A 27,496-nucleotide genomic window follows, 5' to 3' on the forward strand; every position below is an offset into this window, starting at 1 on the left:
GAGCAGAACTCACTATCCATCCGCCTCCATCAGTGGCCATGTCACAGTACACCTGCAGGGGTCTGTTGACGTCACCGTTCAGGTAGATGGTGTACATGCCGCTGGCAGAGTGTCCGTTTTCCTGGGTCTGGCTGCAGTCCGCAGGGAAGGGATAGCGCAAACTGACTGCAGGAGCAAAGGAGGGGGAAAGCCAAGTGAGCAAGTTCAAAAAGAAAGATGAAAAACAAAGAATATTTGTACAGCACAGCAATATAAAGGAGGCCAGGGCAACCGTTTCCCTAAATTTTCCAGTTTTCCATTCTTAAGTTCAGTTTGCAAAAATGTTGGGGAGGGGGAATTTGTATGCAAGTTCACATGCATTTTCTGTGCCTTCCTCCTAATACACATTTTTGCACACAGCTTAATCAAATGCATTTTATGCATTATTTTCACTAATGTGTGCATTTTTGTGCACTCTCCCTGTTTTTTTTATACACGGTTTTTTGTTTTGACAACTGCTTTGCAAAATTTTGAGAACTGCAAATTTCAATTGATAGCTGCATTTCAGTTTGTGTCGGAAAGAGCAAGAATAGGCCAAATAAATCTATCCCCTGTCCTACACAGACCACGAATGGCAGAGAGCAGGGAGACCTGAAGGGAGGCATGAACATGATCAAATGCAGTTCCATAAACCAAGGCTAAGGCTGCCAGCCTGTACATACTTACTGTTAGCATTTGTTTGGAACACCCAGCAGAAACTGAACTGGATATAGAATCCCTGCTGGAGGAGCACACTTTACCCTGCATACAATCACACTGAGACACACTGAGTTTAGGAAAAGAAGCAAGCTAATATTTGCTACCAGAAATGCATGCTCGACAGGAAATATCTCTAATTCTATCTACCTACAATGGAGATGCAAGAAGCGATGCTTGCTTTTGCACCTCAAGAGGGAGAGCTCAAAGTCATCAGGGAGGCATGAAGGAGAAGGAAGGTGAGTAGGAAGGGAAACCACCAACCCTAAGATCTGTCTGAAGGAAGGTCAACAAAAGGAGGACAGCCTATGAAGTCTGGAGTTTCCTCTCTCTGTCTGCTCTTTCTCCTGCAGCTACATCAGCCTGCAGTGCAAATTGATCAGCACTCTTGTCACTTCCAGCACTTACCTGGGAGCTAGTCCCATGGAGTGCAATAAGATTTACTTCTGAGAAGACATGCATAGGATTGCACAGCATTTATGTCTAGCTGTGTTTGCTTATAGCCATCTCTCCAAACCCTTGTCTTTCCTTCTCTCTTACTGTTTTTCCCACTGTCAGTTTTTCAGATTATATGCTTCTCAGGGAGCAAATGAAGGATGGAGAATCCAATCAAATGAACAGTAGGTCTGTGACCCTGATGGCTTTGTCCATATATCTGCTACACTGCCTCAACTCAGAAATATATATGGACAAAGCCATCATGACTTTGTGAGCTCCCACTTCAAATCTCACTTGAGTCATGAACTCACAAAGACCAAATAAATGGATAGATATTATAGTAAATTGTTATGTTATTCAATCACGGTTTTACAAGTTGCAATAAAGAGCATGAAATCATTGCAGGACTCTGAGTATATTTCATAAATCTAAATGGAAAATACTCCTGTTTAAGTTCAAAGAAGGGATTTTCTGAACTATCCAGCTTTAAAGCTGTCTACTTGTTATTAGACAACTGTTTTGTGCTTGCCCACTTAATTCTTAAGTATGCCAACATTTTAAAAAATGGATTTGTTTGTAGCTTGTCAACTTTAAGGTTACCTTTGGCTCCATCAGCACACATTGGTTGTTCAACAAATTATCAAATGCCCAAACCTCTCGCCATTTTGTGTAAGGATGTTATATTCAAACACCAGTCTGAATGTAAGATTTCATCGCACTGAACTCTTCTTCCACTGTATTCCCAAATCTAGTAGCATCAAACAAGGTTTTATACTGGAGCCTCACCTTTTAAACTTATTTAATAATGATGTAAACATCTGAATTAAAACAGGGTCCCTACTTTCTGGTCATCTCTGAGCTGATGATAAGATTCTCCCATCTCATTCTCTGTCGAGGCTTCACAGATGGTTAGCATCCTTGAATTCGTTTTGCCAAAAAATGTCTCAGGTATAAGCTAAAACAAAAGTCCTTCTTGCTCACCACAGATGAGCTCTTCCTAACTGATGTCTTGATGATCAATCTCATAACTGAGTTTACTTTCCAGTTAAGGGGCTCAGCAGTCACATCTACATTATGGAAAATTAAAAACTGGACAACATGTATGTGGCACTTTGAAATTACTATGTAAGATCTGAAAGTGCCGCCAGTTCTTGACCTGTTAAAAGTTATTCCACTATTACTATTCAAATCTGACGTGCAAAATCATCAAATTTAGAATGTCTTCAGAATAGGCTATTAAGACATTGATCTTAGGATTCTTTTAAATACACCCATAATGTTTCTCAGATCACCAGAAACAGTTGTTCAACCTCTCAAAGCAAAAATACATGTTAAATGGTGATGGGCACATTCCCTCAGCTCAATTCAGTACTGGGTTTGGCAAACAAAACTATATTAAGTTTAATCTGAGCTCAATTTGCGTTCCATTCTGCTCCTGATGACATCATCAAATACTTGGTTATAAAAATGAATGTGTATGATCTGTGATTATGGTTTTCAGTCACATATTTTCCTACTAAGATTCGGTGTGGTGCAAATTACTTCTTCCCCTGGAGACCCCAAGAAGGCGGCTAAAATCCTGAAATTTCAGATCCAAACCCTGAGACCAGACTGACCTACTCCTTGAACTCCTGGCCTCTTTCCAAGCCTTCATAATACAAAAAATCCTCAGAAGATCAACACAGATTCAGCTGGCAGTGCCACGGGACCCCTTTTGAGGGCAAGCACCATCTTGAACAACAGGTCGAGGAAGTTTTACTGCAGTTCCCAAAACCTACCTGTAGAAAAGGTGGTGGTTGTTTTTCGACTCCAGCGGTCTCCCTTAAAGGCCATGATATGTATGGTATATTTGGTTCCTCGAGTAAGGCCTTCTAGGACAAACCTTTCCTCATTAGGACCTAACCGCACTTCCTGACACACAAAAGAAAAGAGAGGCAAAAATTACATTTCATTGACAATTTGGCTCCTGCCCTTCTTGACCTTCGCCTCCAATCCCTGTAAGAGGCAGGGAGAGAGATGATTGGCTACCCAAGGATGGTTGTGATCCATGGGGAAGTGAAAAATGCAGTTTCTCTAGAGGAAGATAGTGGAACGTGTTGCTGGATTGCAGCTTCCATCATCCCTGACCATCAGGCATGCTGGCTGGGGCTGATTGGAATTGATCCCACAGGATCCAAAGAACCACAGACTGCCCTTCCTAGAGGAGCAAGTCAGATGCACACAGTACTCGCTGAATAATAGTTGAGGTTCGTAGTTCATAGCATTCATAGAATAAGATCCAGTATTTGAAGGGAATAGGCTGTATTTATATTCCCAAAACACAAGGATGGGGCAAGTCAAATTAAAAGCTTCACTTTTAATCTCTGAAATCAACTGTTGTTTTTTTCTGCTTTTTAAAAGGATGTTAAAAATACTGCTTTATCTCTAGGCTGCATTTCAAGATTGCTTTTATAACTGCTGTTTCTATAATTTGCTTTTATGTGGTTTTAATGCCTTATTATAATTGTATATCATAAACCATCTTGCGTGTGGGCTGGACATTTTCAAAACTAAAATGAGGCAAAAGGGGGCCCCTGACTATATACTGGCTACACGCCAAATCTTCATGACGATTCAGTGTTGCTTTACAGTTATGCCACCTGTACCAACTTTTCATATAACTTAAAAACATTAAATGCAAAGCATATGTAGCGAATCTCTGTATCAAATCTGGGTTCATGGGTGAAAAGCTTGTGTGTTTTTGAACTGTTGGCTTAGCTAATCATACCTTTGCTCACATAGCAATTTACAGACTTACCTTGATAGTACCATCTGGTTCCCGATAGGTGATAAGATAGCCACTGATCTGAGCATCGGGTGGTGTCCAAGTGACCAGTCCACTGGACTGTGTTACATCTGACACACGGACATTCCTGGGAGGGTCAATTTCTAGACGAAAGACAAAGTGGGTCAAGGTGTTTTAACCTGCTATATGGTTTGTTCATTACAATAACCTGTGTAGGAAGAAAGAGATTTGACCTCCCCATATTCCTAAGAGGAATTGAACAAACTACTGGAAGAACCATTTTCCCCTCCACAATTCCCTGAGTGGTTAGAAATTCCAAGGTCTGTCTTTATTTTCCTTGTTAGGAGTATTAAAATATTTTGCAAAACAGTCTAAAGCAGCATCAGTCCCACGCACCCCCCCCAAATCCTGCTTTGTGAAAGACAGTAGCAGTTTCTCCACCTCTGCTTCGTGCCACCTCTGAGTTAGCATACATCATCTTATTTCCACCAAGATGCTGTTTTATTCAGCCTCCAGCCCAAGGAGTTTGGGGGTGCTGCATACAGTGGTGCCCCGCAAGACGAATACCTCGCAAGACGAAAAACCCACTAGACGAAAGGGTTTTCCGTTTTTCGATGCGCTTCGCAAGACGAATTTCCCTATGGGCTTGCTTCGCAAGACGAAAACGTCTTGCAAGTCTTGCGATTTTTTTCGCTCCCCCCCCCCTTTTTCTAAGCCGCTAAGCTGCTAATAGCCTTTTAGCCGCTAAGCCTTTAATAGCCGCTAAACCGCTAATAGCGCTAATCCACTAAGCCGCTAATAGGGTTGCTTCGCAAGACGAAAAAACCGCTAGACAAAGAGACTCGCGGAACGGATTATTTTCGTCTTGCGAGGCACCACAGTACTTCAGTGCCTCAAAGTAGTGAACCAAGCCATTAGAAACATTCAAGGCCACCAAGCTATCACAAAGTGTTTACATTTGATATAAGTAAAAAAAACCTGCTCCTTTTCCCTTATGGGGTACCCAAGAGCCCATATAGAGTCCTTTTGTAGGTTCTATATCAAGGGGGAGAAAATAACAGAGACACGCCAGAGGATATTGAGAAGCAAAGCAGCTAGTAAGCCTGATCTTTATTGACTGCTGCAACAGGGTCCTGCCCCCACATGCAGGAGAAAGGAGGAGGAACAATGGTGCGCATGGCCTTATATATCCATGTTGAAATTCCCTGCCCTGGAGCTCCGGACCACCCCTCCATACACACATCATACCTACATCACAGAAAAGGCGGTCTACAACAGAAATTTGAATGTTGTTTTTCCTGTCTGCCAAGTTATCTGATAATGCCTTATCTGATTGCCTTTTCTGGTAGTCCGGGCATTCCTTTGAGATGGCAATTACCTAATTCCTGAGACAATGGGAAGGGTTTTTTTCACCCCCTCCATCCTTGTAGAGAAACACTTGGTCAGCTTGGGAGTCAAAATGGTTTCAGGACTGTCCCCCTGCACTGCTCCAGACACACGGTTCACACACTCATGTACGTGCCTGCCTGGTACATTTATGAACATTTATTATATATCTAAGACCTTAAAATTCTTATAACACGTTATTTAGAAAAAAATGTCAGGATGGAACTAGACTTGTGAATGTGGTTTCAGAAATTATTTAGAGCCACATTAGATTTTGCATGGCAGTCTCACGGCTTCCCCCCCATGAAAATCAGCTACATGGGAATAGCCAGGGGGAGCAGGGGGTGTCTGCCCCCCCCAAAAAATCAAGTAAATAAATATACTTAACTAAGGTTCTCCCCCCCCCCCCATGCAAGAGGCTGTAGTCTTAAGTGGAGAGGGGGAAGAGGCCATAGCTATGTCTCTTCTCCCATTCATTGAACAGAAGCTTGGGGAAAGAAATTTGGGCAGAAAAGTAATCAGAGGGGAAATAGTAAAGCAGTTCTTGTGCACTATAGCTCCTCTCCTGAAGCTCGGCAAGATGGCTTTTGGGTAACAAGGAAATTGACTTCCCCTTGGCCTTCTCGGTGGTGGCCACCAGTTCCAGAATGCCCTCCCCAGGGAAGCCTGCCTGGCGCTGAGGAGACTTTCTTGACTGAAAGGCTGTGCCCACTCCAAGTCAAGTTCAAAGGTAGGAAACATGGGAAAGGCTAGCAGGGGCCTTGAAGCTGCCCTGGGGAGCAGACTGAGCAAGCACAGAGGTCACCTGGGCACAGACTACCCCTGCTATGGATGGAGACACGGCGTGTTACAGCTGCCATCAGCCCCAGCCAGTAGTGCCAATGGTAAAGGACTATCTGGGGGGCCAAAGGGTAGCAAACCCTAATTTAAATTATAATAATTATCTATAAATTTGTAACTATACTTATAAATTAATGTATTTAGATTAATGCAAAAATGAACCCGCTTTTGTCATTTTGAGGTGATGCAGTTATTCTTTTTTGGCAATGCATAAAGTGCCCCCCCCCCCAAAATGAGATTGATGACCAGATAAAATCATTTTAATTTATCCATGCTTTTCAAGAGTTTCATTTTCTTTCAATTACAACTGAATTTTAATTTTTGTTTGAGTCCTCTGCTATTTTTATAACATGTTTGCTGATTTTATTTACTTTACTGCTCTCAAGCTGCTCTGAAAGTTTTAACTGAACAGCAGGGTACCGAATTCATATAATAAGTAACTACTTTGGCCCCTACGCTGGGTAATAAATCAGTATAACATGGGAACCTGTTTCAACCTGGCTTAAGTAGGGAAAAAATCTCACAAGTTCATTTAAAAAACAGATAGTATACCATATTTTTCCATGTTTAGGACTATATTTTTTCCTAAATTTCTGAAGTTTAAAATAAGGAGTCGTCTTATACATGGATAGTGCATACTGCATTTTCTTAATTTTGAGTCCCAAAAATTAGGGGGAGTCATATATGGGGGCGACTTATACACGGAAAAATATAGTAATGAGTACTTCAGATCTGTGTGAGAAAGAATGGGTAGGTTTTATTTTTGTCAGACTCGTTATCTAAGAACTTGCTTACATAAATCAGTTTCAGAAAAGATTTGCGGCAGTTGAAGAGGCCGGAAGGCCTTGGATGAGGACAGGCAGCCTCTTATCTTGTGCTGAAACGCCAATATTATGAAGTTAGCTCTGCGCACAAAGCCGCCTGTGGTTGTGTGTTTTCTGGCTGCCCTTCCACATGTCTGGAACTCTCATCTTGGCTGGCAAACTGGCAGACAAACAGCAACACACATGCCAGACCAATCCTTGTTTCTGGCTGGTAGCTGAGCAAGCTCAGCCCATAGGCTACTATAAAATAAAATTTAAAAATGCCAGGACACATAAATCAATGCTTTGCCAACCTCCTGTTTAGTTGACTCTTGAACTGCAGCAGTAAGAGCAGGCCGTGCTATTTCAAGGCAGACATACAACATAGAGTTGATAGTGACAACATAGCGTTGTCACAACTATCAGATCTCCATAGCCATACAGCTACAAAAAATTACAGAGTATCTGTAAACATTACCATCCAAATTCAATCCCACTAAAAAAAAAAAATTGTTTTCATGAGCATAATAAAGCTCCTCTTAGTTTTTAAGAGTAGTTTAATAGAGACTTTGATTCCCACCATGGGTTCACACGTATCTTTCATCCCACAGTTGCATTTGGTCAAACAAGTTTTGCGGTTTTTTGAAACAATATAAGAATCCACAAAACCTGTTTACCAGAGGTGATGTGGGATAAATGAACACATCAGCCAGGAGCAGGGTGAGAATACATTCAGTTCATTCTCCCATGAACACTTACCTGGAGGTAAATCACACTGAACTCAATGGGGCTCAGATCTGAGTATACATGATTAAGCTTGTTTGTAAGCTGACTGTGGGTCTAGCCAACATGGTGCCCTGCAGATGGGTTGGACTCCAACTCCCATCAGTCCCAACCAGCATGGGCAATGGGCAGGGATCACCTGGCCAGGTGACACATTAGCCAAATCTGATATAGGGGATGTTCCAGCTTAAGAAGCGGTTTAGTCCTGCTGGCCACATGACCTGGAAAGCTGTCTGTGGACAAACACCGGCTCCCTCGGCCTGAAAAGCGAGATCAGCACAGCACCCCATAATTGCCTTTGACTGGACTTAACCCTCCAGCAGTCCTTTACCTTTACCTTACTGTCCCTTCAAGAAGTCAAGTTCCCAGTCGTGCGCGCGCACACATCCCAGAAAAGTTAGTGCTGTCTAATAAGAGAGTCCAGCTAGGTATGCATGAATTTGGCAGTTTAAAAAATAAATTATGCTGTAATATGAAGACTCTGAGCAGGCAATATTGGCTGCAGGAGAGGGAAACTGGCAAAGGAACAGGCTGAAAAAATGTCCAGTGCAAGCTTCTTCACATGTGGACAACAGAGGGAGCTGCAGGGCCTCAAATTCACCTTCCTAGGACAAGGTATGTCCGTAGGCTTGCCATTAGTATTGTGCAGTACTGCTTCTGCAAATTTTATAGTATCTCACTATGTCCATAATACTGCTATTTGTATAGTGAAGGAAGCTCCATTAGTATTCCATTATAGTGTTGGGAGAGGTCCACAGAGCAGAGCCAGAAGCAGAGCAGAAGCAGAGCAGAATTTTTTCAGTGCTGCCTAACTGCTAAGCCTTAGCAATGCTAAGGGTCAAAGCATACATGGTGTTAGAAATGTGGTTTAATCTCGCTTGTATCACTGTTGCTTTTTTAAAATAAAAAACCCTCTATGATTCTGTTTTATGGCTTTAAAAATGAGTTGGGCGCTGAAACCAACACAGAAACCAGTGCAGATATCCGAACACAGCTGTACAATGCCCAGAGTGGCAAGTCCACTTAACAAACTGACCACTACATTCTAGACCAGCTGTAATTTCAAAGACCTCTTTTAGAAACAGCCCTGCATTATTATTATTTAATTAAGAGAGGATAATACTCCTGGGCGTTGCATTATAGGACTGAGGAACAGATTACTGAAATAAGTATTATTGTCAGAATCACCCAAAGAAGCTCTGGAGCCAATAGAGATTTGACAGCCTTGTTAATGCTTAACTCTAGTTAATACACGGAGGGGTTAAGACCATGGAGTAAGCTGCCCTACCAGGCTTAGCTGGATCACATCCCCTCACCTTGGGAATAAGGGTTACCAAACTCTGTTCTCTCACCCTCCACCATGTGAACCTGACCAGTAAGGATGTCTAAGCTGGATGGCTTTAGCAAGCCACATTTGTGTTTCTATACAGATAATTTAGAAACTCTTACCATTTTTGAAACTAAGTTCTACTGCCCATCTTTTCTTGCTGCTTTATGGAAAACCACATGTATCTAACCTTTGAAGAGTTTGTAAGTAAACTATTTTTAAATTGCCAAATGTGTGGTCTCTTTGCTAAGGGAAGGGGGCGACTTTGGAAGGGGTTTAGAAGGGGAGATCTTAAAGGTCTAACACAACATTTCCATACTTTACTTTGCTGCATGTTTTGCTATCTTAAATCTCTGCCAAGCCTCTCTCACCAAAGAGTACTTGCCCCAAACCTGGATCTAGGCATCCAGGGAATTCGCCTTTCAGTTCTTTAACCACATCATTAAAAACCAACAATCCCATCACCTCTCTCCACTGCTCCTCACTTAAGTTACCTGTCAGTGTCTTTGTGATTGTCCTCTTGCTCTGCTGGCTCCCCTTCACAGCCCAGATGTAGATGACATACTCCATGCCTGGCTTCAGTCCAGTCAAGGTGGTGCTGGTCTTATCCTTCCCAACTGTGATCTCTCTGGTGTCTCCATCAGCAGAGGTGTAGCTAAGTATGTACCGGTCTATAGGAGCCAATGCCTTATTCCAAGAGATAGTGGCTGTGTTCTCTGTTGCTTGGTCTGTTTTCAGGTTTGTAGGGCCGTCTATCTCTATGAACCAAAATGGAGGTATTATTATTGTTTTCTTTATCAGTTATAACCTTCTTGAGACTTTGTTTTGCAACTGTAAGTCATTTGTTATATTGATCTGTGGGACTTTACTTTGCCATGGCTAGACTGGCAAGTAGATTTTTTACTCAGAAGTAAAATGTCATGCATATGTGCATCTTGATGCGTAAGAATTTTAATTAATGTGAGGGAGCGAGGCAGAATCTGGGAAGGTGGAATTAGCCATTGATAATGCAACGCGGGTGGTGCTTGGGACGTGGGTGGTGCTGTGGGTTAAACCACAGAGCCTAGGACTTGCCGATCAGAAGGTCGGCGGTTTGAATCCCCGCGACAGGGTGAGCTCCCGTTGCTTGGTCCCTGCTCCTGCCAACCTGGCGGTTCGAAAGCACGTCAAAGTGCAAGTAGATCAATAGGTACCGCTCCGGCGGGAAAGTAAACGGCATTTCCGTGCACTGCTCTGGTTTGCCAGAAGCGGCTTAGTCATGCTGGCCACATGACCTGGAAGCTGTACACTGGCTCCCTCGGCCAATAGAGCACTGCAACCCCAGAGTCAGCCACCACTGGACCTAATGGTCAGGGGTCCCTTTACCTTTACTAATGCAACTAAATTACTTAACAGAATGCTTGTCCATCAAGGAAAAGGCAGGAACACTCTCCTTCTAGCTCAGATCAGTTAGCACAGCTGAACTGGAAGCATTCACAGAGATCAGGTGGTATCATATATGACCCTTTCTGGCCTAGAGTAGTCAAGAAATTCCTCACTGGTCTGGCAGTAGTTCCTTCTGTTGGCCTGAGCTTGGCAATGAATCTCCATTTGGCACGCTTCTAGAAGCTTGTCTTCACAATGTGAAAAACTCTCAACTCCTTCCATCAATGACTTACAATGTAAGTGCTCATCCTCCCCCATGAACTGATCCTAAAATTTTATAACATTTAACAAGGGCTGCATACTGTATGAAAATAAGAAACAAAATACAGGCAGAAAGGAATACAGCACAAAACTTCATAATATCACATCTCTGGGTTACCTGTTTCAGCTGTTACGCTTGCCTTCCTGCTCTGTTGGGTTCCCTTCACAGCCCAGATATAGATGGTATACTCCATGCCTGGATGTAAACCCACCAGGGTAGTGGTTTTCTTGTCCTTCCCCACAGAGATCTCTTTGGTGTCACCATCAGCTGAGGTGTAGCTCACCACATATCTATCTATTGGAGCCTGGGCTCCATTCCAAGAAATGGTAGCTGTGTCTTCTGTTACTTGGTTGGCTACCAGATCAGTTGGGCCATCAATATCTGTGAAAGGAATAAGGACTTTTAGTCACAGCAGTGATCCTGACAAGATTTCTGTAAATCTCTAGGAGTCATTTCTTCGAGGCAAACCAACTCAAAGCATTTTGATGCACAAGGGAAATCAATGGTAGTCGTGTCAAAGCACCTCCTGGAGCTTGATCAGGAGACCTTTCCAGTGATCAGTTCTGTCTGTCTCCAGCTCAGTCAATCCACCAGTCAATCATTGAATAGGGAAGCTTTTAATGTTTGGTGGATTACTGTATTTTAATGTTTTGTTGGAAGCCGCCCAGAGTGGCTGGGGAAGCCCAGTCAGATGGGTGGGGTATAAATAATACATTATTATTATTATTATTATTATTATTATTATTATTATTATTATTCAACAATTTACCACCAAAGGTTGCTCCTTCACCTTATTTCATAGCAGAAGCATCTTCTGCATTTGATTTCAAACACTTGCCAGCACCTGTCTATATTATGAACCCTTTCAGAGTTTGCCAGTAGCCCCCTTCAGGCATTCTACTTGCATGCAGAAGCATGCAGAAGGAGAGGTGAGACAAGTGTAGGAAGCTCCTCCACCACTCCGCTGGCGTCACGACTGTCACACTCCACAGGTTGGAGAGCAAAGTTCTGAAGTGGGGAGCTCCCGTACTGGGGGGATTCTCTGGGTGGTTTGGTGTAAGGGAAGGTCAAGGGTCTAAATTGTGCAGGGAGCCGCCATACGTACAGGAGGCTCCCTTCCATGCTGGAGAGGCCAAAGAGGACAGCAGGTGGGCGTGTTTGAAGGTTAATGCACTCATTCCTGATCTCATCTTGCTTTTACATGCAGGCAGATTGCCCAAACGGGGCTAATATGACTCACAGAGACCTTACACCATGGTCAACCATCCAAGCAACCTTTAAGAATGAAACACTTCACACTTTTAAAAATAAAGATGTTAAACCAAAGAGTTGCACAGTGGTGCTAAAGTAAGACTTCCCACATTCCCATCCGTTTGAAGGACTGTGATGATCCTGAGTTTGAATGCTAAGATTAGAGCCATTTTATAATGCTCAGATTCTATTCCAGGAGGCAGCAAAATGACTCTGGCTTGCATTCACACTGCTGCTTGCTGTGCTCTCACTGCATTTCCTGAGCTGGGTTTCTAATCCGTGCTCACATGGCTTTATCAAAATGTGTGTGTATCTTTTGTCATTTCTCAAACCAACTTCATACCAACTAGAGTCCTTAAGCCATTCCTGATTCATCTCTAGCCAAGGTGTGAACACCTTTGCATAGGGTAAAGACATCTCAGTCCCCTCAATGCGCCCTGGTTTAAACACTAACAGAGATGGATATGACACTAATGAAGCCGTGCTGATGTGAACAGCTAGGTGGGGAAAGAGCAGGTGGGAAAACACATTGGTGGGGGGCAACTTCACTGCTGTCTAAGCCATCACTCTGGGTTCAGCCGCACTTACCTTTTCTCCACTCTTTCCAGGCATGGTTTGAGATTTAAAGCTATGATCTTACCCACGAAAACCTACTCTAAATCCAATCCTTTAAAACTCCAAATTGATGTTTGCTCCAATTAAGCGCCAAAGAGTGGGTTAACGCAGGGCCTTGTTATCCAAACAGCATGGGAGTCTCTTTTCTGTGAGTGGCTCCCATGTGGCTGGGAGAAAATGATCTAATCCCATGGGCAGGGAATGATGGGATGAAATCTTTCCCAAAAATGGGCACCCAAAATCCTCCCAGCAGGCTGCCAATTCTCTTGTTATGATCTGTGCAAACGGTGCCTGTCCACGTGGTTGCGTTGTGCACATGGGTAATTCTAGTTGCACCTGTGCAATTCTTGCAAAGCAACTTCTAGAACTTTAATTGTGTGTGGCAGCTTTTTCCTGACACCAGTCATTGCTATATAGGGTGCTTAGCTTCGGTGTAGCAGAACAGTTTGTAACAGAAAATGTGCACTCTTTCTGGAGCTTGAAGAGCAGCCCACATGGATCCAAACAGCTCTTGCTTTTACAACCAAACCACTGGACAGTTTGTATTTTTGGCAATATAGACCAAACAGTTGGCTTGATATATTTTGCCTTTCAGATTCCCTTCCCAGTTTCTAGGAACTACTTTGCTGTAGCTACAAAGGAAGAAATGGTGCTTCTCATGTCCAGCCCAGAGCACAACATGTTCAAATCAAAACTGTTAAAATGGACACATCATCTGCAAAATCAGGACATTCCACAGCAATGATTTACTGCCCAAGAGGAAGCAGAATTTCAGTGCTCTAGTCTCTGACTTCCTCCCACTGGCAAGAAAATTCTGAAGACAGCAGGAGTAAACAAAAACACTGATCCAAAGTCAAACCCAAGGCTGCCAACTATAGGCATCTGGTGCCTCCGGGTCTGCCCTCCTTTGAGAAAAAACAGTGGTCTGGTAATTCCATTGATGAATCCTTACATTTCCAGTAGCAGAGGGAGGGCTGTTAATTCATGGCCTCTTCACAAATCAGAGCAGACATCAATCTGGAGAATTGCTGTTTGCTCCAGTTGAGAGCTTAAGAGTGGTTTTCCCTGGGGGAAAGCAGTGGGACAAGGGGAAGCGTGGATGAGCCCATGCTGAGATGTTGCAAACCCTTCTGAACCCAAGCTCTGGGCAAATGACTAAACTCTGTCTACAATTAACACAGAGAGGAGAACTGGGATTGCAGCGGCAGGCACCAGCCCCAGCCACCATACATTGGTCTATTGTCTTGAACACAGAACCTCTGTGTGTACAAGCTGCATGGTGCGCACAGACACTGTCCTTGGCAGTGGAAGAGACTATGCACAGAAGCTTTGTGCAGAATAGCCAAACAACATGGAGGGGCTTGAAGTGGTGCCAGGGGGTGAGATCCCACTCTCCCTGCCCATTCATGTCCTGATTGTACACAGATTTTAGTTAACTGTGAAGAGAGACATCTGGAGAGAGTAATTGGGACACTCTGGAAGGCTCAAAGGATCACACTGTATGAGCGATTGCTACGGCAATTGTGACAATCAGTAGCAGCCGTGCTTGTGGAATGATATCGCCAAAGCCCTAGATTTATACCTGTCCAGCCGTTCACAGAGGATGGCTTCCCTTCCATCTCATCCTTCATAGATATGACGGTGATCACATACTGGGTTCCTGGCTTCAGGCCTATAAAGAGAAGAGAAAGATGTAAATTCCTCTGAGACACAGCAGTATCTTTGATTTCTCTCCATATTCCATACTAGATGTGTTTCAAAGCCCTTCCTTTGTTGCATGTAGGACTTGTCTAGCCTGACCTGAGAGGAAGGGGGAAACTGCATCTCTCCTGTTCACAGTGAGACCCATCCCAGAGGAAGGGGGCCTTGGTCTGCAAGTGGGAAGATCAGCCCTGAGACTCCGTTGCAGGGCTTCCCCTCTGAAGTCCCCTAACGGTTGTTCTTTGCAACACTTGTGTCACCAGCTGGAGGGGAAACGTATTCGTTTCAAAAGGCATTTATTTGCTGGAGGCCTGCAGCTTGTTGGCTCTGCGTTGTCCTGTTTTCAGTTGGTTTTATCCATCTAAGTACTTACTATTCAGACAGATCCATTGAAATTAGTGGACCTAAATAAGTCATGCCCATTAATTTCAGTGGGTCTGCTCTGATCATGGCTAATGCTGGATACAGATGACACTGGGCTGGGTTTTATTTTTAAAATGTTGCATAACACTTTTGTAGCTCATAAATGAAACAAAAAAAAGTTAATGTTTGGAATGCTCTGTCCCACGAGACTAGGGCCCTGCAGGACTTGATTTCCTTCCGCAGGGCCTGTAAGACAGAGCTATTCCGCCTGGCCTTCAATTTGAATTAGCCTGATCCTCTATTCCCTTTTCCCTGTCCTCTTCTATGAAGAAACCCTTTCTGGGACCCCACATTTAAATTCTTCCCTGGTCTCCTTGCTGGCCTTGTAGAACCAACTTGGCCAGTTAGTCATGGCAGTGGCGTAGCGTGGGGGGTGCCAGGGGTGCCGGCCGCACCGGGCGCAACATCTGGGGGGGCGCGCTCGCTGCCTCCGGAGTCGCCGAAGAGCCTCGGGCGCAGGCTGTAGCGGAGCCGCATGTCTCGCGGAACCGACGAGCTGTGCGCGCGTCCGGGCTGAAGGCGCCCGGCAGGCAGCGGCTCTCAGCGCTCGCCGCGGAGGACGCGCCAGGCAGCCCCTCCTCACAGCCCCGCCTCCGCCGCTGCTGCTGCAGCTGCTGGGCCGTTGCAATTTCCTCGCCTCTCTGCCCCCCTCCTCCTCTGGGCAAGCGGCGTCGTTTGGGCGGCAGCGCCAGCGGCAACTCGCAGGTTAGGGGTTAGGGGGGGTGCAAATTACTTGCCTTGCCCCGGGTTAGGGGGCGCAAATTACTTGCGTTGCCCCGGGTGCTGACAACTCACGCTACGCCGCTGAGTCATGGTGATCATTTGATGTCTACTGACTGGGTTTTTTTCCCTTAAAATGACCCCTGAATTTTTGATTTTTATTGACGTTGATGCTACATTTATGTTGTAATTTATGCTGTTTTTAAGTCATATTTTAAACAGTGTTTTATATTTGCTGTTAGCTGCCCTGAGCCCGGTTTTTAAACCAGGAAGGGTGGGGTATAAATAAAATATTATTATTATTATTAAATGCACATAAATCAGAACTCTGTAAAAACTGCTTAGAGACCATGTTCAGTACAGATGTCTAGACCTATATAACATATTTTTATTTTATTTTATGCCAGGGGCAGGTAACCTATGGCCCTTTGTGTGTTGCTGAGAAGAAGAAGAGGAGTTTGGATTTGAGATCCCGCTTTATCACTCCCCTAACATTCTCCTTTCCCTTCCTCCCCCACAACAAACACTCTGTGAGGTGAGTGGGGCTGAGAGACTTCAGAGATGTGGGACTGGCCCAAGGTCACCCAGCAGCTGCAGGTGGAGGAGCGGGGAAGTGAACCCGGTTCACCGGATTACGAGTCTACTGCTCTTATTCACTACACCACACTGGCTCTGACCTACAGCTTCCATCACCCCTGACCTCTGGGCCAGGCTGGCTGGATCTAGTGAGAGTTGGAGTCCAGCAACATCTAGAGACCCCTATTCCCCTTACAGAGCTGCATTTCTCAAAGTGGTTTAACACCGAATCCCTCTTCCCAAGGAACTCTGGGAAATGTAGCTCTCTGAGGGGAATAGGGGTCTCTCTTAACAAAATTACAATTCCCTTGATTCTTGCAGGGAAGCCATGACTGGTTGGTGGTATGGTAGTGCTTTCAAAGTATAGTGCAGATGGGGCCTAAATCAACAACCAAATGTCAGTTCTCTTTCCAGTTAACAGTGAGAAAAATTAACAGATCTTCTCCATTGACCTCATTCCTGATCGTAAGAAACTTACCACATCACCACTTACCTGTGATAACATATCTGCTCTTGGCATCACTGCTTTTAGGGACCAGCACCTCCTTCTCCTCCCCTGGCCGGAGCAAAGAACTGATCCTCAGCTTGTAATAATCCACCTCTGTTGAAGGATTCTCCCACTCCACTTCCAGGGAATTATCTGTCTCTTCTGTCACCCATATAGCACCAATGGCAGAGACCTCTAGAAAAGAGAGAATAATCGAAAGCAAAGCTGAAACAGCACATTATTACAATCAATCCCCTTGCTCTCTAAGGAATAATTATAACAGAACTTTGGATGTAATGCACTTGCTTAGATGAAAGGCAGATAGGGAAAGGGAGGAATTTGGGCCAGCAGTTTCCCCATTAACTCCTAAGAACACAAGAGCCCTGCTGGATCCAGCTGGATGCCTTTGGGAAGTCCGCAAACAGGACTTGAGTGCCGCAGAACTCTTCCACACTTGGGCTTCCCCTCAGCTGGCATTCAGAGAGATGCATGGCCTTCAACGGTGAGGTGAAACTGTAGCCGCGTCTGCCAGCCTTATCCACCATGAATTTCCCTAAACTCTATTTAAAGCCATCTATGGTATTTGCTGCTATGTCTTGTGGTAGCAGATTCCATAATTTAACCATTATGCACTGTGTGAATATGTACTTTCTTTGGACTGTCGTGAATCCTCCAACATTCATCTGCATCGGATGCTCCTGGGTTCTTGTATTGTGAAAGAGGAAGAAAAACTTCTCACTATCAACTTTCACTGTGTTGTGCATGGTTTTATGCACTTCCGTCATAGTATCAGGTCAGACATTATACCAAAACTATGGTTTGAGTTTAAACATGCATAACAAGCAAGCCATTGTTTGTTGCTATGGTCTGCTTTAAGTTTTTGTTGGGAGTGGCACTCCAACTCTAGGTGCAATGGTTTTCCAATCTAGACATCGTACCAAATAGTAATGAGCACAAATCATGGTTGGTAAACTGACTTCAAACCATAGTTTTCAGCTGTAGTTTGTCAGCTAATCGCCAATCATAATGTGTAAATTTCAACACCGCATCAAAATCATAGCAATCTTTAAGCAAGGTTGGAGTCATGCCTGAATTGAAGCGCTTTTTCAAAGTTTTCCCTTTGCAATCTGCTAGTGTGAACCAAGCACCACATAATTTGGAACTGGTTTTAGTGTTCTTACCTGTGCTGGCTTGCAGGAGTTCAGGGTCACTGGCAATCCCCTTCTTTACATTGCGGAGAGTAATAATATACTTTGTGCCAGGAAGAAGACCCAGAATCTCATAGGTGGTTTGATCTTTGGACACTCGCACTTGCTTCACAGAGGCTTCATACCCAACAGGAAAGTAGCTGATGAGATAACCATCCACATCCACCACCTGATCCCAGCCAATGGCCACAGAATCTTCTGTGGTCTTGAGGACTCGTACATTCTGGGGAGCTAGCACTGGAGGGGGAGACGAGGGCATCATCAATCAAAGGGATGAAATAGTGAGTTCAACAAGAGTATATTCCCCAGTGCTGTAGACTGTCACTGTATTACATTCATTAATAGGAACAGTGTGCCAAGTTGGCTTTGTGAGTCAGAAGGTGAAATGAGGGTTTGCAGTCTAGTAAAATCTAGCAACTCTTAAGCTGCACTCTCAGTTTTCCCACATCCTCATGCAAAAATAGATAAAATGTGGGAGATCAATCATTGGATCTCCCAGTGTTTTCATTTTCTATTAGCAAATTACGGAGGTTATATAGATTTTTCAAAATGCATACACACACAAAGAAGAAAATGCAAGGTAAGCCAGAAGCTAGTAATGTGTGTGTGATCATCTGTGTGCATTACTACAACCCTGTGGTTTAGTTCATGATGCTATAGGCTGGAGCGTTGACAACACAACCTTAACTTCACATGCTTTTGTATTGCCAGCCCACTTGGTTAAATGTCTTGGCCACCAACTCCATAATTTTGTAAATGGCACCGTAATTTAAAGTCACAATAAAGCAATAGTCAACGTCATTGCTTTGAAGCTTTTGCAGTATGAATGCAGAGCTGTGACCACACTTAAGTTCTGCTGTTATGACTACAGCTGAAGACAATGCCAGTATTTGAGATCTGAGCTAACAGCAAAAAAATCAGTCTCGAAACATCTCTTGGTGGTTGATACTGAAGCAATTACCAACAAATCACACATACAGTATGTGTATATTGTAAACACATTACTGTTCCTGGCTTTCTGCCATTCTCTCATCTCATCAAGCCAAGCCTGGCATTGCAAGAACAGGTAGATGATCAAGATGCTACTTTTAACCGTTTTACAGTCTGGCTACAGCTCCTAGTTTGCACGCACAAAATAGTGCCTAAAATGTAATATATTTTCCTTATTCCTGGTGATAAATTAATGGTTATTCTGTGGCATGGGGAATTTCAAATGTTATCTACAATGGCAACAATTTAACACATTTGGCACAAAAAACAATTGCTTAGGTAATGATCATGACATCAAGTAGAATGATAAATAATTTTAATTTGCATTCATGGGTGAGATTTTCCCTTGAAACAAATTGGGTTTCTTATTTCCCCTTTTCATTACTGCCCGTTAAATGTTAGCATTGCCTAAACTTACAAATTCCTCAGTCACTGTTTGTAGTTATAGTGTTCATGCAAAGAGGAGACTTTGCCCATTCCTCAGTTCATGTTACAGGTAGGTTTTACAAGTTTGGACAAGGCATCGCTCCCAACCTTTAAAGGAACGTGCAGAAGCTTTGAATGTAGTGAAGCAAGAAGTGGAGACAATGCAGAAAGAGTTGTTTTCATAGATGAACAGGATGGAGGAGGAAAGAAGAAAAATAGTTTGGGGCCAAACTTGGATTTGTGTCACTGAATCCTTTTAAAATGGTGGTGAGGAGGATTTACAAAACTGCTTATCACAGCCACTCTGAGACAGACTGGAACCACATTTGAGTGAAAAATAACCAAATACAGTATGGAATGCAAACACATGAGTTCAGCCCCGCCCCACCCCGCTACTGCCCATCCATGCAGCACTTTTAATCACCTACCTCACATCTCTGCAATTGAGCCCCATGGCCATGGTATCTAGTTGTGCTCTCGTGTCTCCTGTCTGAGCCTCCCCTCTTTGTTGCCCAGCACAGAGCAGACTGTTCTTGGTTGACCCAACTGGTGCAATACTGAGTTAAGGACAGGGAGGACAACACCAAAGGTTGGATGGAGGGTCAGATGATCCAGAGAAAGGGGCCACTGATTTGCATGGTTCTTGTGTCACCTGTGAGGTGGGGGAGAGGTTGGGCACTCCAAGGACAAGGAGGGACAAGGAGGGAGCAGCAGATGATGCCGTGCAGGAGAAGTCCCTGGTTGCTTGAGGGCACCATGTCAGAAGTGGGGGCTTACATGGGCTGGAGGAGGCATGGCACACAGTTTCTCCAACTGCTGGGACCAGAAAAGGAGGTGCTCAGCTAGTTATTTTAGCAGGAGCAGTGCATGTGATTCTTGCACCTTGGGAGCTGATTATAATTGAGTGCTTTGCCAATAAAGAAATAAACTTCCAATTGTGTGTCTGCCTCCGGGGAGGGGGGATGGGTTTGCTCAGGACAGACTGCAACCTTAGGCTTGCTACTTAGAATCATAGAATCATAGAATCATAGAGTTGGAAGAGACCACAAGGGCCATCGAGTCCAACCCCCTGCCAAGCAGGAAACACCATCAGAGCACTCCTGACAGATGGTTGTCAAGCCTCTGCTTAAAGACCTCCAAAGCAGTTCAGCAATTAGTGCCTGTACCAACAACCTGGGCATCACCAACAACATATCAAATATAGCAGACTGCCCAGTGGGCTCTAAGCTGTGTCCAGTATGATTAAACCAGAAATGATCCAAGTCATAATTCCAATTATTTGGTCTCCACCTACTTCTCAGAACACCAAGGACCTATGGGACTTCAGTTATGTCCTATGTCCTCTGACATATCCGTGTCTAATGGTTGGAAACAAGCAACTCATCTCTCAGACCCCACATTAACAAGAGCCTTGTTTCTGGTCTCTAAGACCAAGTGGAGGCTGTCAAAGAGGTAAAAGGTAAAGGTAAAGGGACCCCTGACCATTAGGTCCAGTCGTGACTGACTCTGGGGTTGCGGCGCTCATCTTGCTTTACTGGCCGAGGGAGCCGGCGTACAGCTTCCAGCTCATGTGGCCAGCATGACTAAGCTGCTTCTGGCGAACCAGAGCAGCACACGGAAATGCCGTTTACCTTCCCACCGGTATTTATCTACTTGCACTCTGACGTGCTTTCGAACTGCTAGGTTGGCAGGAGCTGGCACTGAGCAACGGGAGGTCACCCCGTCATGAGGATTCGAACCGCCGACCTTCTGATTGGCAAGTCCTAGGCTCTGTGGTTTAACCCACAGCACCACCCGCATCCCTCTGTCAAAGAGAATAGCAAGCATATATATATATATATATATATATATATATCCCCCAACTCTCAAAGCTGCATACTCTTTCCTGCCCCCCATACATTTTATACGATACTTCCATTTGAATTTAGAGGGGCTCCTGGAGGCATTTCTGCCAATCTCCTGTTCTCTGGCTAATCAGCTCTCTGCATCACTCAGCCCACCCCAATCCAAAAATATTGCTATGGCAAAGAGATCCTTGTTGCTTTGTTAATTTACTGCTCTTAATGTGGAGTCTTGATTTCTGTGTTTCTGGTTTATCTCTCTCTTTATTCCACACACACCAATCTTACAACAAATATTCCTCATATTAATATGGAATTAATGAAAAGTAATATGCATAACTGGTAAGCAGTCAGCCTAGAACATAATAGGATCTCTACAAAGTGTTGTGCCTAACCAAGGCTGTTCATAATATGTACATTAAAGTTAATTTTTATTAACATAAAACAAATTAATCCAGCACCAAAACCCAATTCCACACTGTGCACAACATGAATTTTTCATATCAATGTGCAACGTATGCTGTGAACATTTTCCATCGCTTATCCTGAATTGCCAAATCTGGGTTTTGCTTCATTTTGTAAGAAGTGGTGAGTGGGACCCACAACAAAAACGTTGCCCTGTGCAGAGCTTCAGTTCAGGATCCAAGTCTCTCCTTTCCATTTCCCCTCCAATGGTAAACCATCATCCCACTGAACATGCCCAGTCATATGCCTGGTTTGGGGGAAAGGGTTCCCCTTACCTGGGGGGGGGGTGTTTGCTGGGGGGGTTAATGTTTTACATATTTCGTCAAACCTTCAGGTTCCCCAAGCCTGCTTCATATGCATGGATGGCTATATCAAAACCAGCCCTTGGAGAATGGAATTCACTGTTCCTAATGGATTGTGATGGTGCGCTTCCAATCATCTTCCTATCACGGTATCACAACGCAACAGGGCTTTGCAGATATGGGGTGTCTCGATTCTTAAAGGCTCCCACTAAATCAGGGGTAGACAAGGCTTACCGGGAATGGGCCGGATCACTGCCATGGAGATACTCCATGGGCCGGGCCGGCGCAGCATGATGCTGGGAATCACGTCTGTACATGTCCACGGCGCCAGAAACCGCTTCTGCGCATGCTCAGACACTGAAAATTGTGCCTGCGCGGAAGCAATTTTCTGTGTCTGGGCATGCGCAAAAGCGATTTCTGGTGCTGCGGACATGCACAGACGCGATTTCTGGCATCTGGGCATGCACAGAAGCTTTTCCGGAGCCACGGAAGAGAGTCCCCATGCTGCACTGTGCCGGTTTAGCGCAGTGCGTGGGGACTCGCCAAGAGGGAGGCTTGGTCCAGGGGCGGCTTCTGGGCCAGTTAAATGGCATCCGTGGGCCACTTCCAGCCCATGGGCCTTAGGCTGCCAACCCCTGCACTAAATGATATGATAAAAAGTGATCTTCTACCTCTCCTTCCTTATGTGCCTCCATCCAAAAAAGCGTCTGTGTCTTACCTTTAGAGCAGTCAAGCCCAATGAAGCCGTCCTCACAGTAACACTCGCCAGTGTCACAATATCCATTCCCACTGCAGTCGTTGGGGCACCTCTTCTCACTGCAGTCCTCACCAATGAACTCCTTGTAGCAGTGACATATGCCATTCACGCACAGCCCATTTCCACTGCAGTTCTCAGGACACAGGAGCCGGCTGCAATCCTCGCCAGCATAACGCGCATTGCAGATGCATCGGCCACCAACACAGCGCCCGTTACCATTGCAGTTTCCTGGGCAGGTAGGGCGGGAGCAGTCCTGGCCTTCCCAGCCTTCATCACAGTTGCAGGCACAAATCTCTTGGATGAAAACTCCGTGGCCGCTGCAGGATGAAACTTCTGCCCAACATGAGAGATAGAACCACAAGAAGCAATAAGGGAGACAAAAGAGGCAAAACTAGAAAGACAACGAACACAAAAAGCATCCTAGTAAGAGCACAACCATGGAGTTACCAATTGCTATATGCTGGTGGCGCTGTGGTCTAAACCACAGAGCCTAGGGCTTGTTGATCAGAAGGTCGGCGGTTTGAATCCCTGCGATGGGGTCAGCTCCCGTTGCTTGGTCCTTTCTCCTGCCAACCTAGCAGTTCAAAAGCATGTCAAAGTGCAAGTAGATAAATAGGTACCACTCCAGCAGGAAGGTAAATGGCATTTCCGTGCGCTGCTCTGGTTCGCCAGAAGTGGCTTAGTCATGCTGGCCACATGACCCAGAAGCTGTGTGCGGACAAACGCCGGTTCCCTCAGCCAGTAAAGCGAGATGAGCGCTGCAACCCCAGAGTCGTCCGCGACTGGACCTAATGGTCAGGGGTCCCTTTACCTTTACCTTACTTGTGAGGATTTCCCCCTTTATATCAGGGCCTATATTGGGTATAGTACCCTGAAAGAGAAATCCTGTGTATTTTGTACACTTTGAGGGAAGTTAAAAGTGCATGGCAGACGCTATACCATTAAAGCCCACTGTTCCAGTACAAAAACTGTGCTGCAGTAAGCTGAATCCATCCGACACACATATGAGAGTTCAACAAGTCTTTTGACTTTACTGCTTGCCTGAGGCTGCAAAAACATGGAGTGGGGGGAGATTGTCAACCACCCAAAAGGCCATAAAACATAACTAGTGGGCTGCATTTGACTTAGCCAGTCACAAGTTGTGCTCATCACACATGGTTCTTACCTTGGGCTCTGCCACAGCACCTCTGAGGAGCACAGATGCCCCTCAGATGTCGCACTTCCAACTCTATCTTCTCCAGCCTTTCCAACAAAGCCTTGAGCTGGCCTAGGAGTTCACAGTCACCTTTGGGAGTCTGCAGACGAATGTTGTGCCTGAATATAATATTTTGCTCCTCGCCCTCCTGCATTTCACCAGTCGACAGCAGTGTGTGACTGTCATCTTGGAGGGGGCGTGGGTCTGGATCCACTTTGATCTGAGAGGACTTGGGCACATCAATCTTGTATGAGTGACTGAAGGAGATCTGACTTTTGCCAGAGCAGTTTTCCGGTTGCGTCGGCAGCTGTGCCAGAGCTCCCTGGAGAGGGCAGTGCAGCAGAACCACCAGAAGGAAATTCCAAAAGATCATCTTGTTTCTGTTAATACTACGAAATGAGTAAGGCTAATTTGGAAAGAGCAAAAGTAGTGTTATTATGAAAGCAAATACTCCAGGAAAGGTATCATCCAGACAGCCCTTTTCTGGGAATTCACGGTCTGACAGCTGATCTACACATGGAGTAAAGTCATGCAACGTAGCTTTTCCTGGGCAATCCAACCCTGCAGACAGTTGAGCTCTCATTGGCACATAGGCTGAAGGCTATCCTAACTAAACCCCTTCCTTGACAAACCATATTACTACATGTGTGGAGCAATTTTTGGGTTAGAGTTACCTGCTTACCATCTGATGAGATGCATTCAGATGCTTCAGATGAACAATGTTCCAGAAGGACATTGTGGGCCAGTTACCAAGTGGCGATTAAATGCTACTTTAAATTTAGAGCTTTGTACAACTATCCATAATTTGATTTTGCTATAGTCATTATGCCAGTAAAGACTTTTGAACTTATTTCTAGTTAACCAGAGAACTACAGGGAATAAATTAATTTGAAAAGGTTCTCAGGTCAGGAGCCCAAAAGTACCTCCCAACCAAAGAGGCTGAGCAGTGTATTGTGTGTCTTATAGCACACTCCTATGAATCCTTATTTCCTAGTGCCTATGTTAAGAATTAGGGATGCGGGTGGTGCTGTGGATTAAACCACAGAGCCTAGGACTTCCCGATCAGAAGGTCGGCGGTTTGAATCCCAGTGACGGGGTGAGCTCCCGTTGCTCAGTCCCAGCTCCTGCCCACCTAGCAGTTCGAAAGCACATCAAAGTGCAAGTAGATAAATAGGTACCGCTCCTGCGGGAAGGTAAACGGCGTTTCTGTGCGCCGCTCTGGTTCACCAAAAGCGGCTTAGTCATGCTGGCCACATGACCTGGAAGCTGTACACCGGCTCCCTCGGCCAATCAAGCGAGATGAGCGCCCCAACCCCAGAGTCGGTCACTACTGGACCTAATGGTCCTTTACCTTTACCTTTACCTTTATGTTAAGAATTACAACTGCACTAGTCTGAATTTGCCTCCTTTAGATCACGAAACATACCCTGAATGTAATCTTAAGCAAAAACATAAGATGTGAGCTACTTTTAGGTTGGTTAATTCTGCCAAATCTTGGCATCAGAAAAAATTATTTACACGTCAGAATGCTTAAAACGCCATTTTATTGTTTATATTACTGACTAGCAAAAAATATGTTTCTTGAGCACATGACTCAAGGTCATATTTTGTGTTCGTCTACTGGGTCTTGTCAGTTAAATTGTGTGATATTTTCATCTACTTATCCTGATATCTGTCCTAATTCACTTCTGAAATGGTGGCCTCAATGTTGTCTGAAATGTATTTAAACTTTTATTTTGTCTTTTTACGATTATGTTGAGTGTTATTTTATTTCCTATAAAATGTGAATAAAACAATTTTAAACACAAACACAAGTGATGTATCGTGTGAGCTGAGGAAGGTGGAATAAAATTTGCAAGTAAACTCTGGTAGAAACAAACAAAACCTGTGTGACAATATTGTTTCTACCTCTTATCAAAATCATTCAAACCAGACATTATCTTTTATTTGTGTACACACTATAACTTTAAAACAACTGCCCCAAAAAGAAGAATGAGAACTGTAGTTTTTAAGGGTGCTGGCAACAGTAGCTGTGTGAGAGGCAAACTACAGTTCCCAGGACTCTTGACACAGGGATGTGCTTTAAATGTGTGGTGTGCACACAGCCTTTGCGTAAAATTGCAAGCCATTCGAATTCTATATACAATATTGCAAGAATTCTAGCACAGTTTTGGTGGATTGCGACCTGCATCATTATCCAAAAAAAGCAACCATCTTCATTTGGAAGTGTTTTGCGCAGAACATCAGGCACATCCTTCAACCGGGCACCTTTTACATTTAGTTAAATTAACTAATTCATTTCATTTAATTGCTATTTAAAATTTGTGACATGCTTTAAATTAGCTAATTATTTTAATTACTAATTTAATTTTGTGACATGCTTTACTTTTATGAGCTCTGAAATTAAACGTTATTGAGGCACAGAAGTGAACTGTGCCTAAATAAAAGAGACGCAATCAGACATTTGAGCAGACAGGTACCAAATGAAAAGTCAGTTTATGCACTGGGTGCATTTTACCTCTAAGTGGGCTGTCATTCACGTACTACAGTGGCCCTCCAAGGTCTCAGGTAGTTTTATGGGGCCTACCAATGAGAGCTGATCAAGAGAGGACAACGGCCTGGACAGATCAGTTGCTTAGGACATGGGGCCAAGGCTGCAGCTTCAATCCCCACATGGGAAGGTTGCATGTTCCTGCATCAAAACGACCTTGACAGATTAGAGAACTGGGCCAAAACAAACAAGATGAACTTTAACAGGGAGAAATGTAAAGTATTGCACTTGGGCAAAAAAAATGAGAGGCACAAATACAGGATGGGTGACACCTGGCTTGAGAGTACAGTGGTGCCTCACAAGACGAAATTAATTTGTTCCGCAAGTTTTTTCTTCTTGCGAGTTTTTCGTCTTGCGGAGCACGGTTTCCCATAGGAATGCATTGAAAATCAATCAATGCGTTCCTATGGAGACTGTCCGGGGACAGAGGGGAAGCGCCGCGCGCCTTCCCCTCTGTCCCCGGACCTGTTTAAAGCAAGGGGCGGCGGGAAGAAGATTGCTTCTCCCCGTTGCCTGCCCCGCAATCTCCGGGGACAGAGGGGAAGGCGCGCGCGCCTTCCCCTCTGTCCCCGGACCTGTTTTAAAGCAAGGGAAGGGGCAGCAGGAAGAATCGCTTCTCCCCGTTGCCGCCCCTTGGTTCAAAAGGGGTCCGGGGAGAGAGGGGAAGGCACGCGTGCCTTCCCCTCTGACCCCGGAGATTGCGGGGCTGGCAACGGGGAGAAGCAATCTTCTCCCCGCCGCCCCTTGCTTCAAAAGAGGTCCGGGGACAGCGGGGAAGACGCGCTGCGCTTCCCCGCTATCCCTGGAGCTTGCGGGGCAAGCTTCGTTTTGCGAAGCAAACCCATAGGGAAATGCGTCTTGCGAAGCGGCTAAGAAAACGAAAAACTCCTTCGTCTAGCGAGTTTTTCGTCTTACGAGGCGTTCGTCTTGCAGGGCACCACTGTACATGTGAAAAGGATCTAGGAGTCTTGGTTGACCACGAACTTGACATGAGCCAACAGTGTGACGCGGCAGCTAAAAAAGCCAATGCAATTCTGGGCTGCATCAATAGGAGTATAGCATCTAGATCAAGGGAAGTAATAGTGCCACTGTATTCTGCTCTGGTCAGACCTCACCTGGAGTACTGTGTCCAGTTCTGGGCACCACAGTTCAAGAAGGACACTGACAAACTGGAACGTGTCCAGAGGAGGGCAACCAAAATGGT

At 44.8% G+C, this 27,496-nt stretch overlaps 1 protein-coding gene across 1 annotated transcript in view; it reads right to left on the reverse strand.

Moving 5' to 3' along the window:
• TNN (tenascin N) overlaps positions 1-24,477 on the reverse strand; it is a gene marked incomplete at its 5' end in the record, with an annotated part of 34,904 nt that extends 10,427 nt beyond the window's left edge. Inside the window, 11 exons of the mRNA XM_081195512.1 lie at positions 14-165; positions 2,952-3,084; positions 3,971-4,101; positions 9,592-9,855; positions 10,902-11,165; positions 14,233-14,322; positions 16,564-16,752; positions 17,739-18,002; positions 22,508-22,879; positions 23,712-24,063; positions 24,424-24,477. Coding sequence (XP_081051638.1) covers positions 14-165; positions 2,952-3,084; positions 3,971-4,101; positions 9,592-9,855; positions 10,902-11,165; positions 14,233-14,322; positions 16,564-16,752; positions 17,739-18,002; positions 22,508-22,879; positions 23,712-24,063; positions 24,424-24,477 — 2,265 coding nt within the window. The remainder of the gene's footprint in view (positions 1-13; positions 166-2,951; positions 3,085-3,970; positions 4,102-9,591; positions 9,856-10,901; positions 11,166-14,232; positions 14,323-16,563; positions 16,753-17,738; positions 18,003-22,507; positions 22,880-23,711; positions 24,064-24,423) is intronic.
• Between the last annotated feature and the right edge of the window lie 3,019 nt (positions 24,478-27,496).

Source organism: Podarcis bocagei (assembly GCF_964188305.1).
Source record: "Podarcis bocagei genome assembly, chromosome: 5".
In the NCBI taxonomy this organism is placed as follows: Eukaryota; Metazoa; Chordata; class Lepidosauria; order Squamata; family Lacertidae; genus Podarcis; species Podarcis bocagei.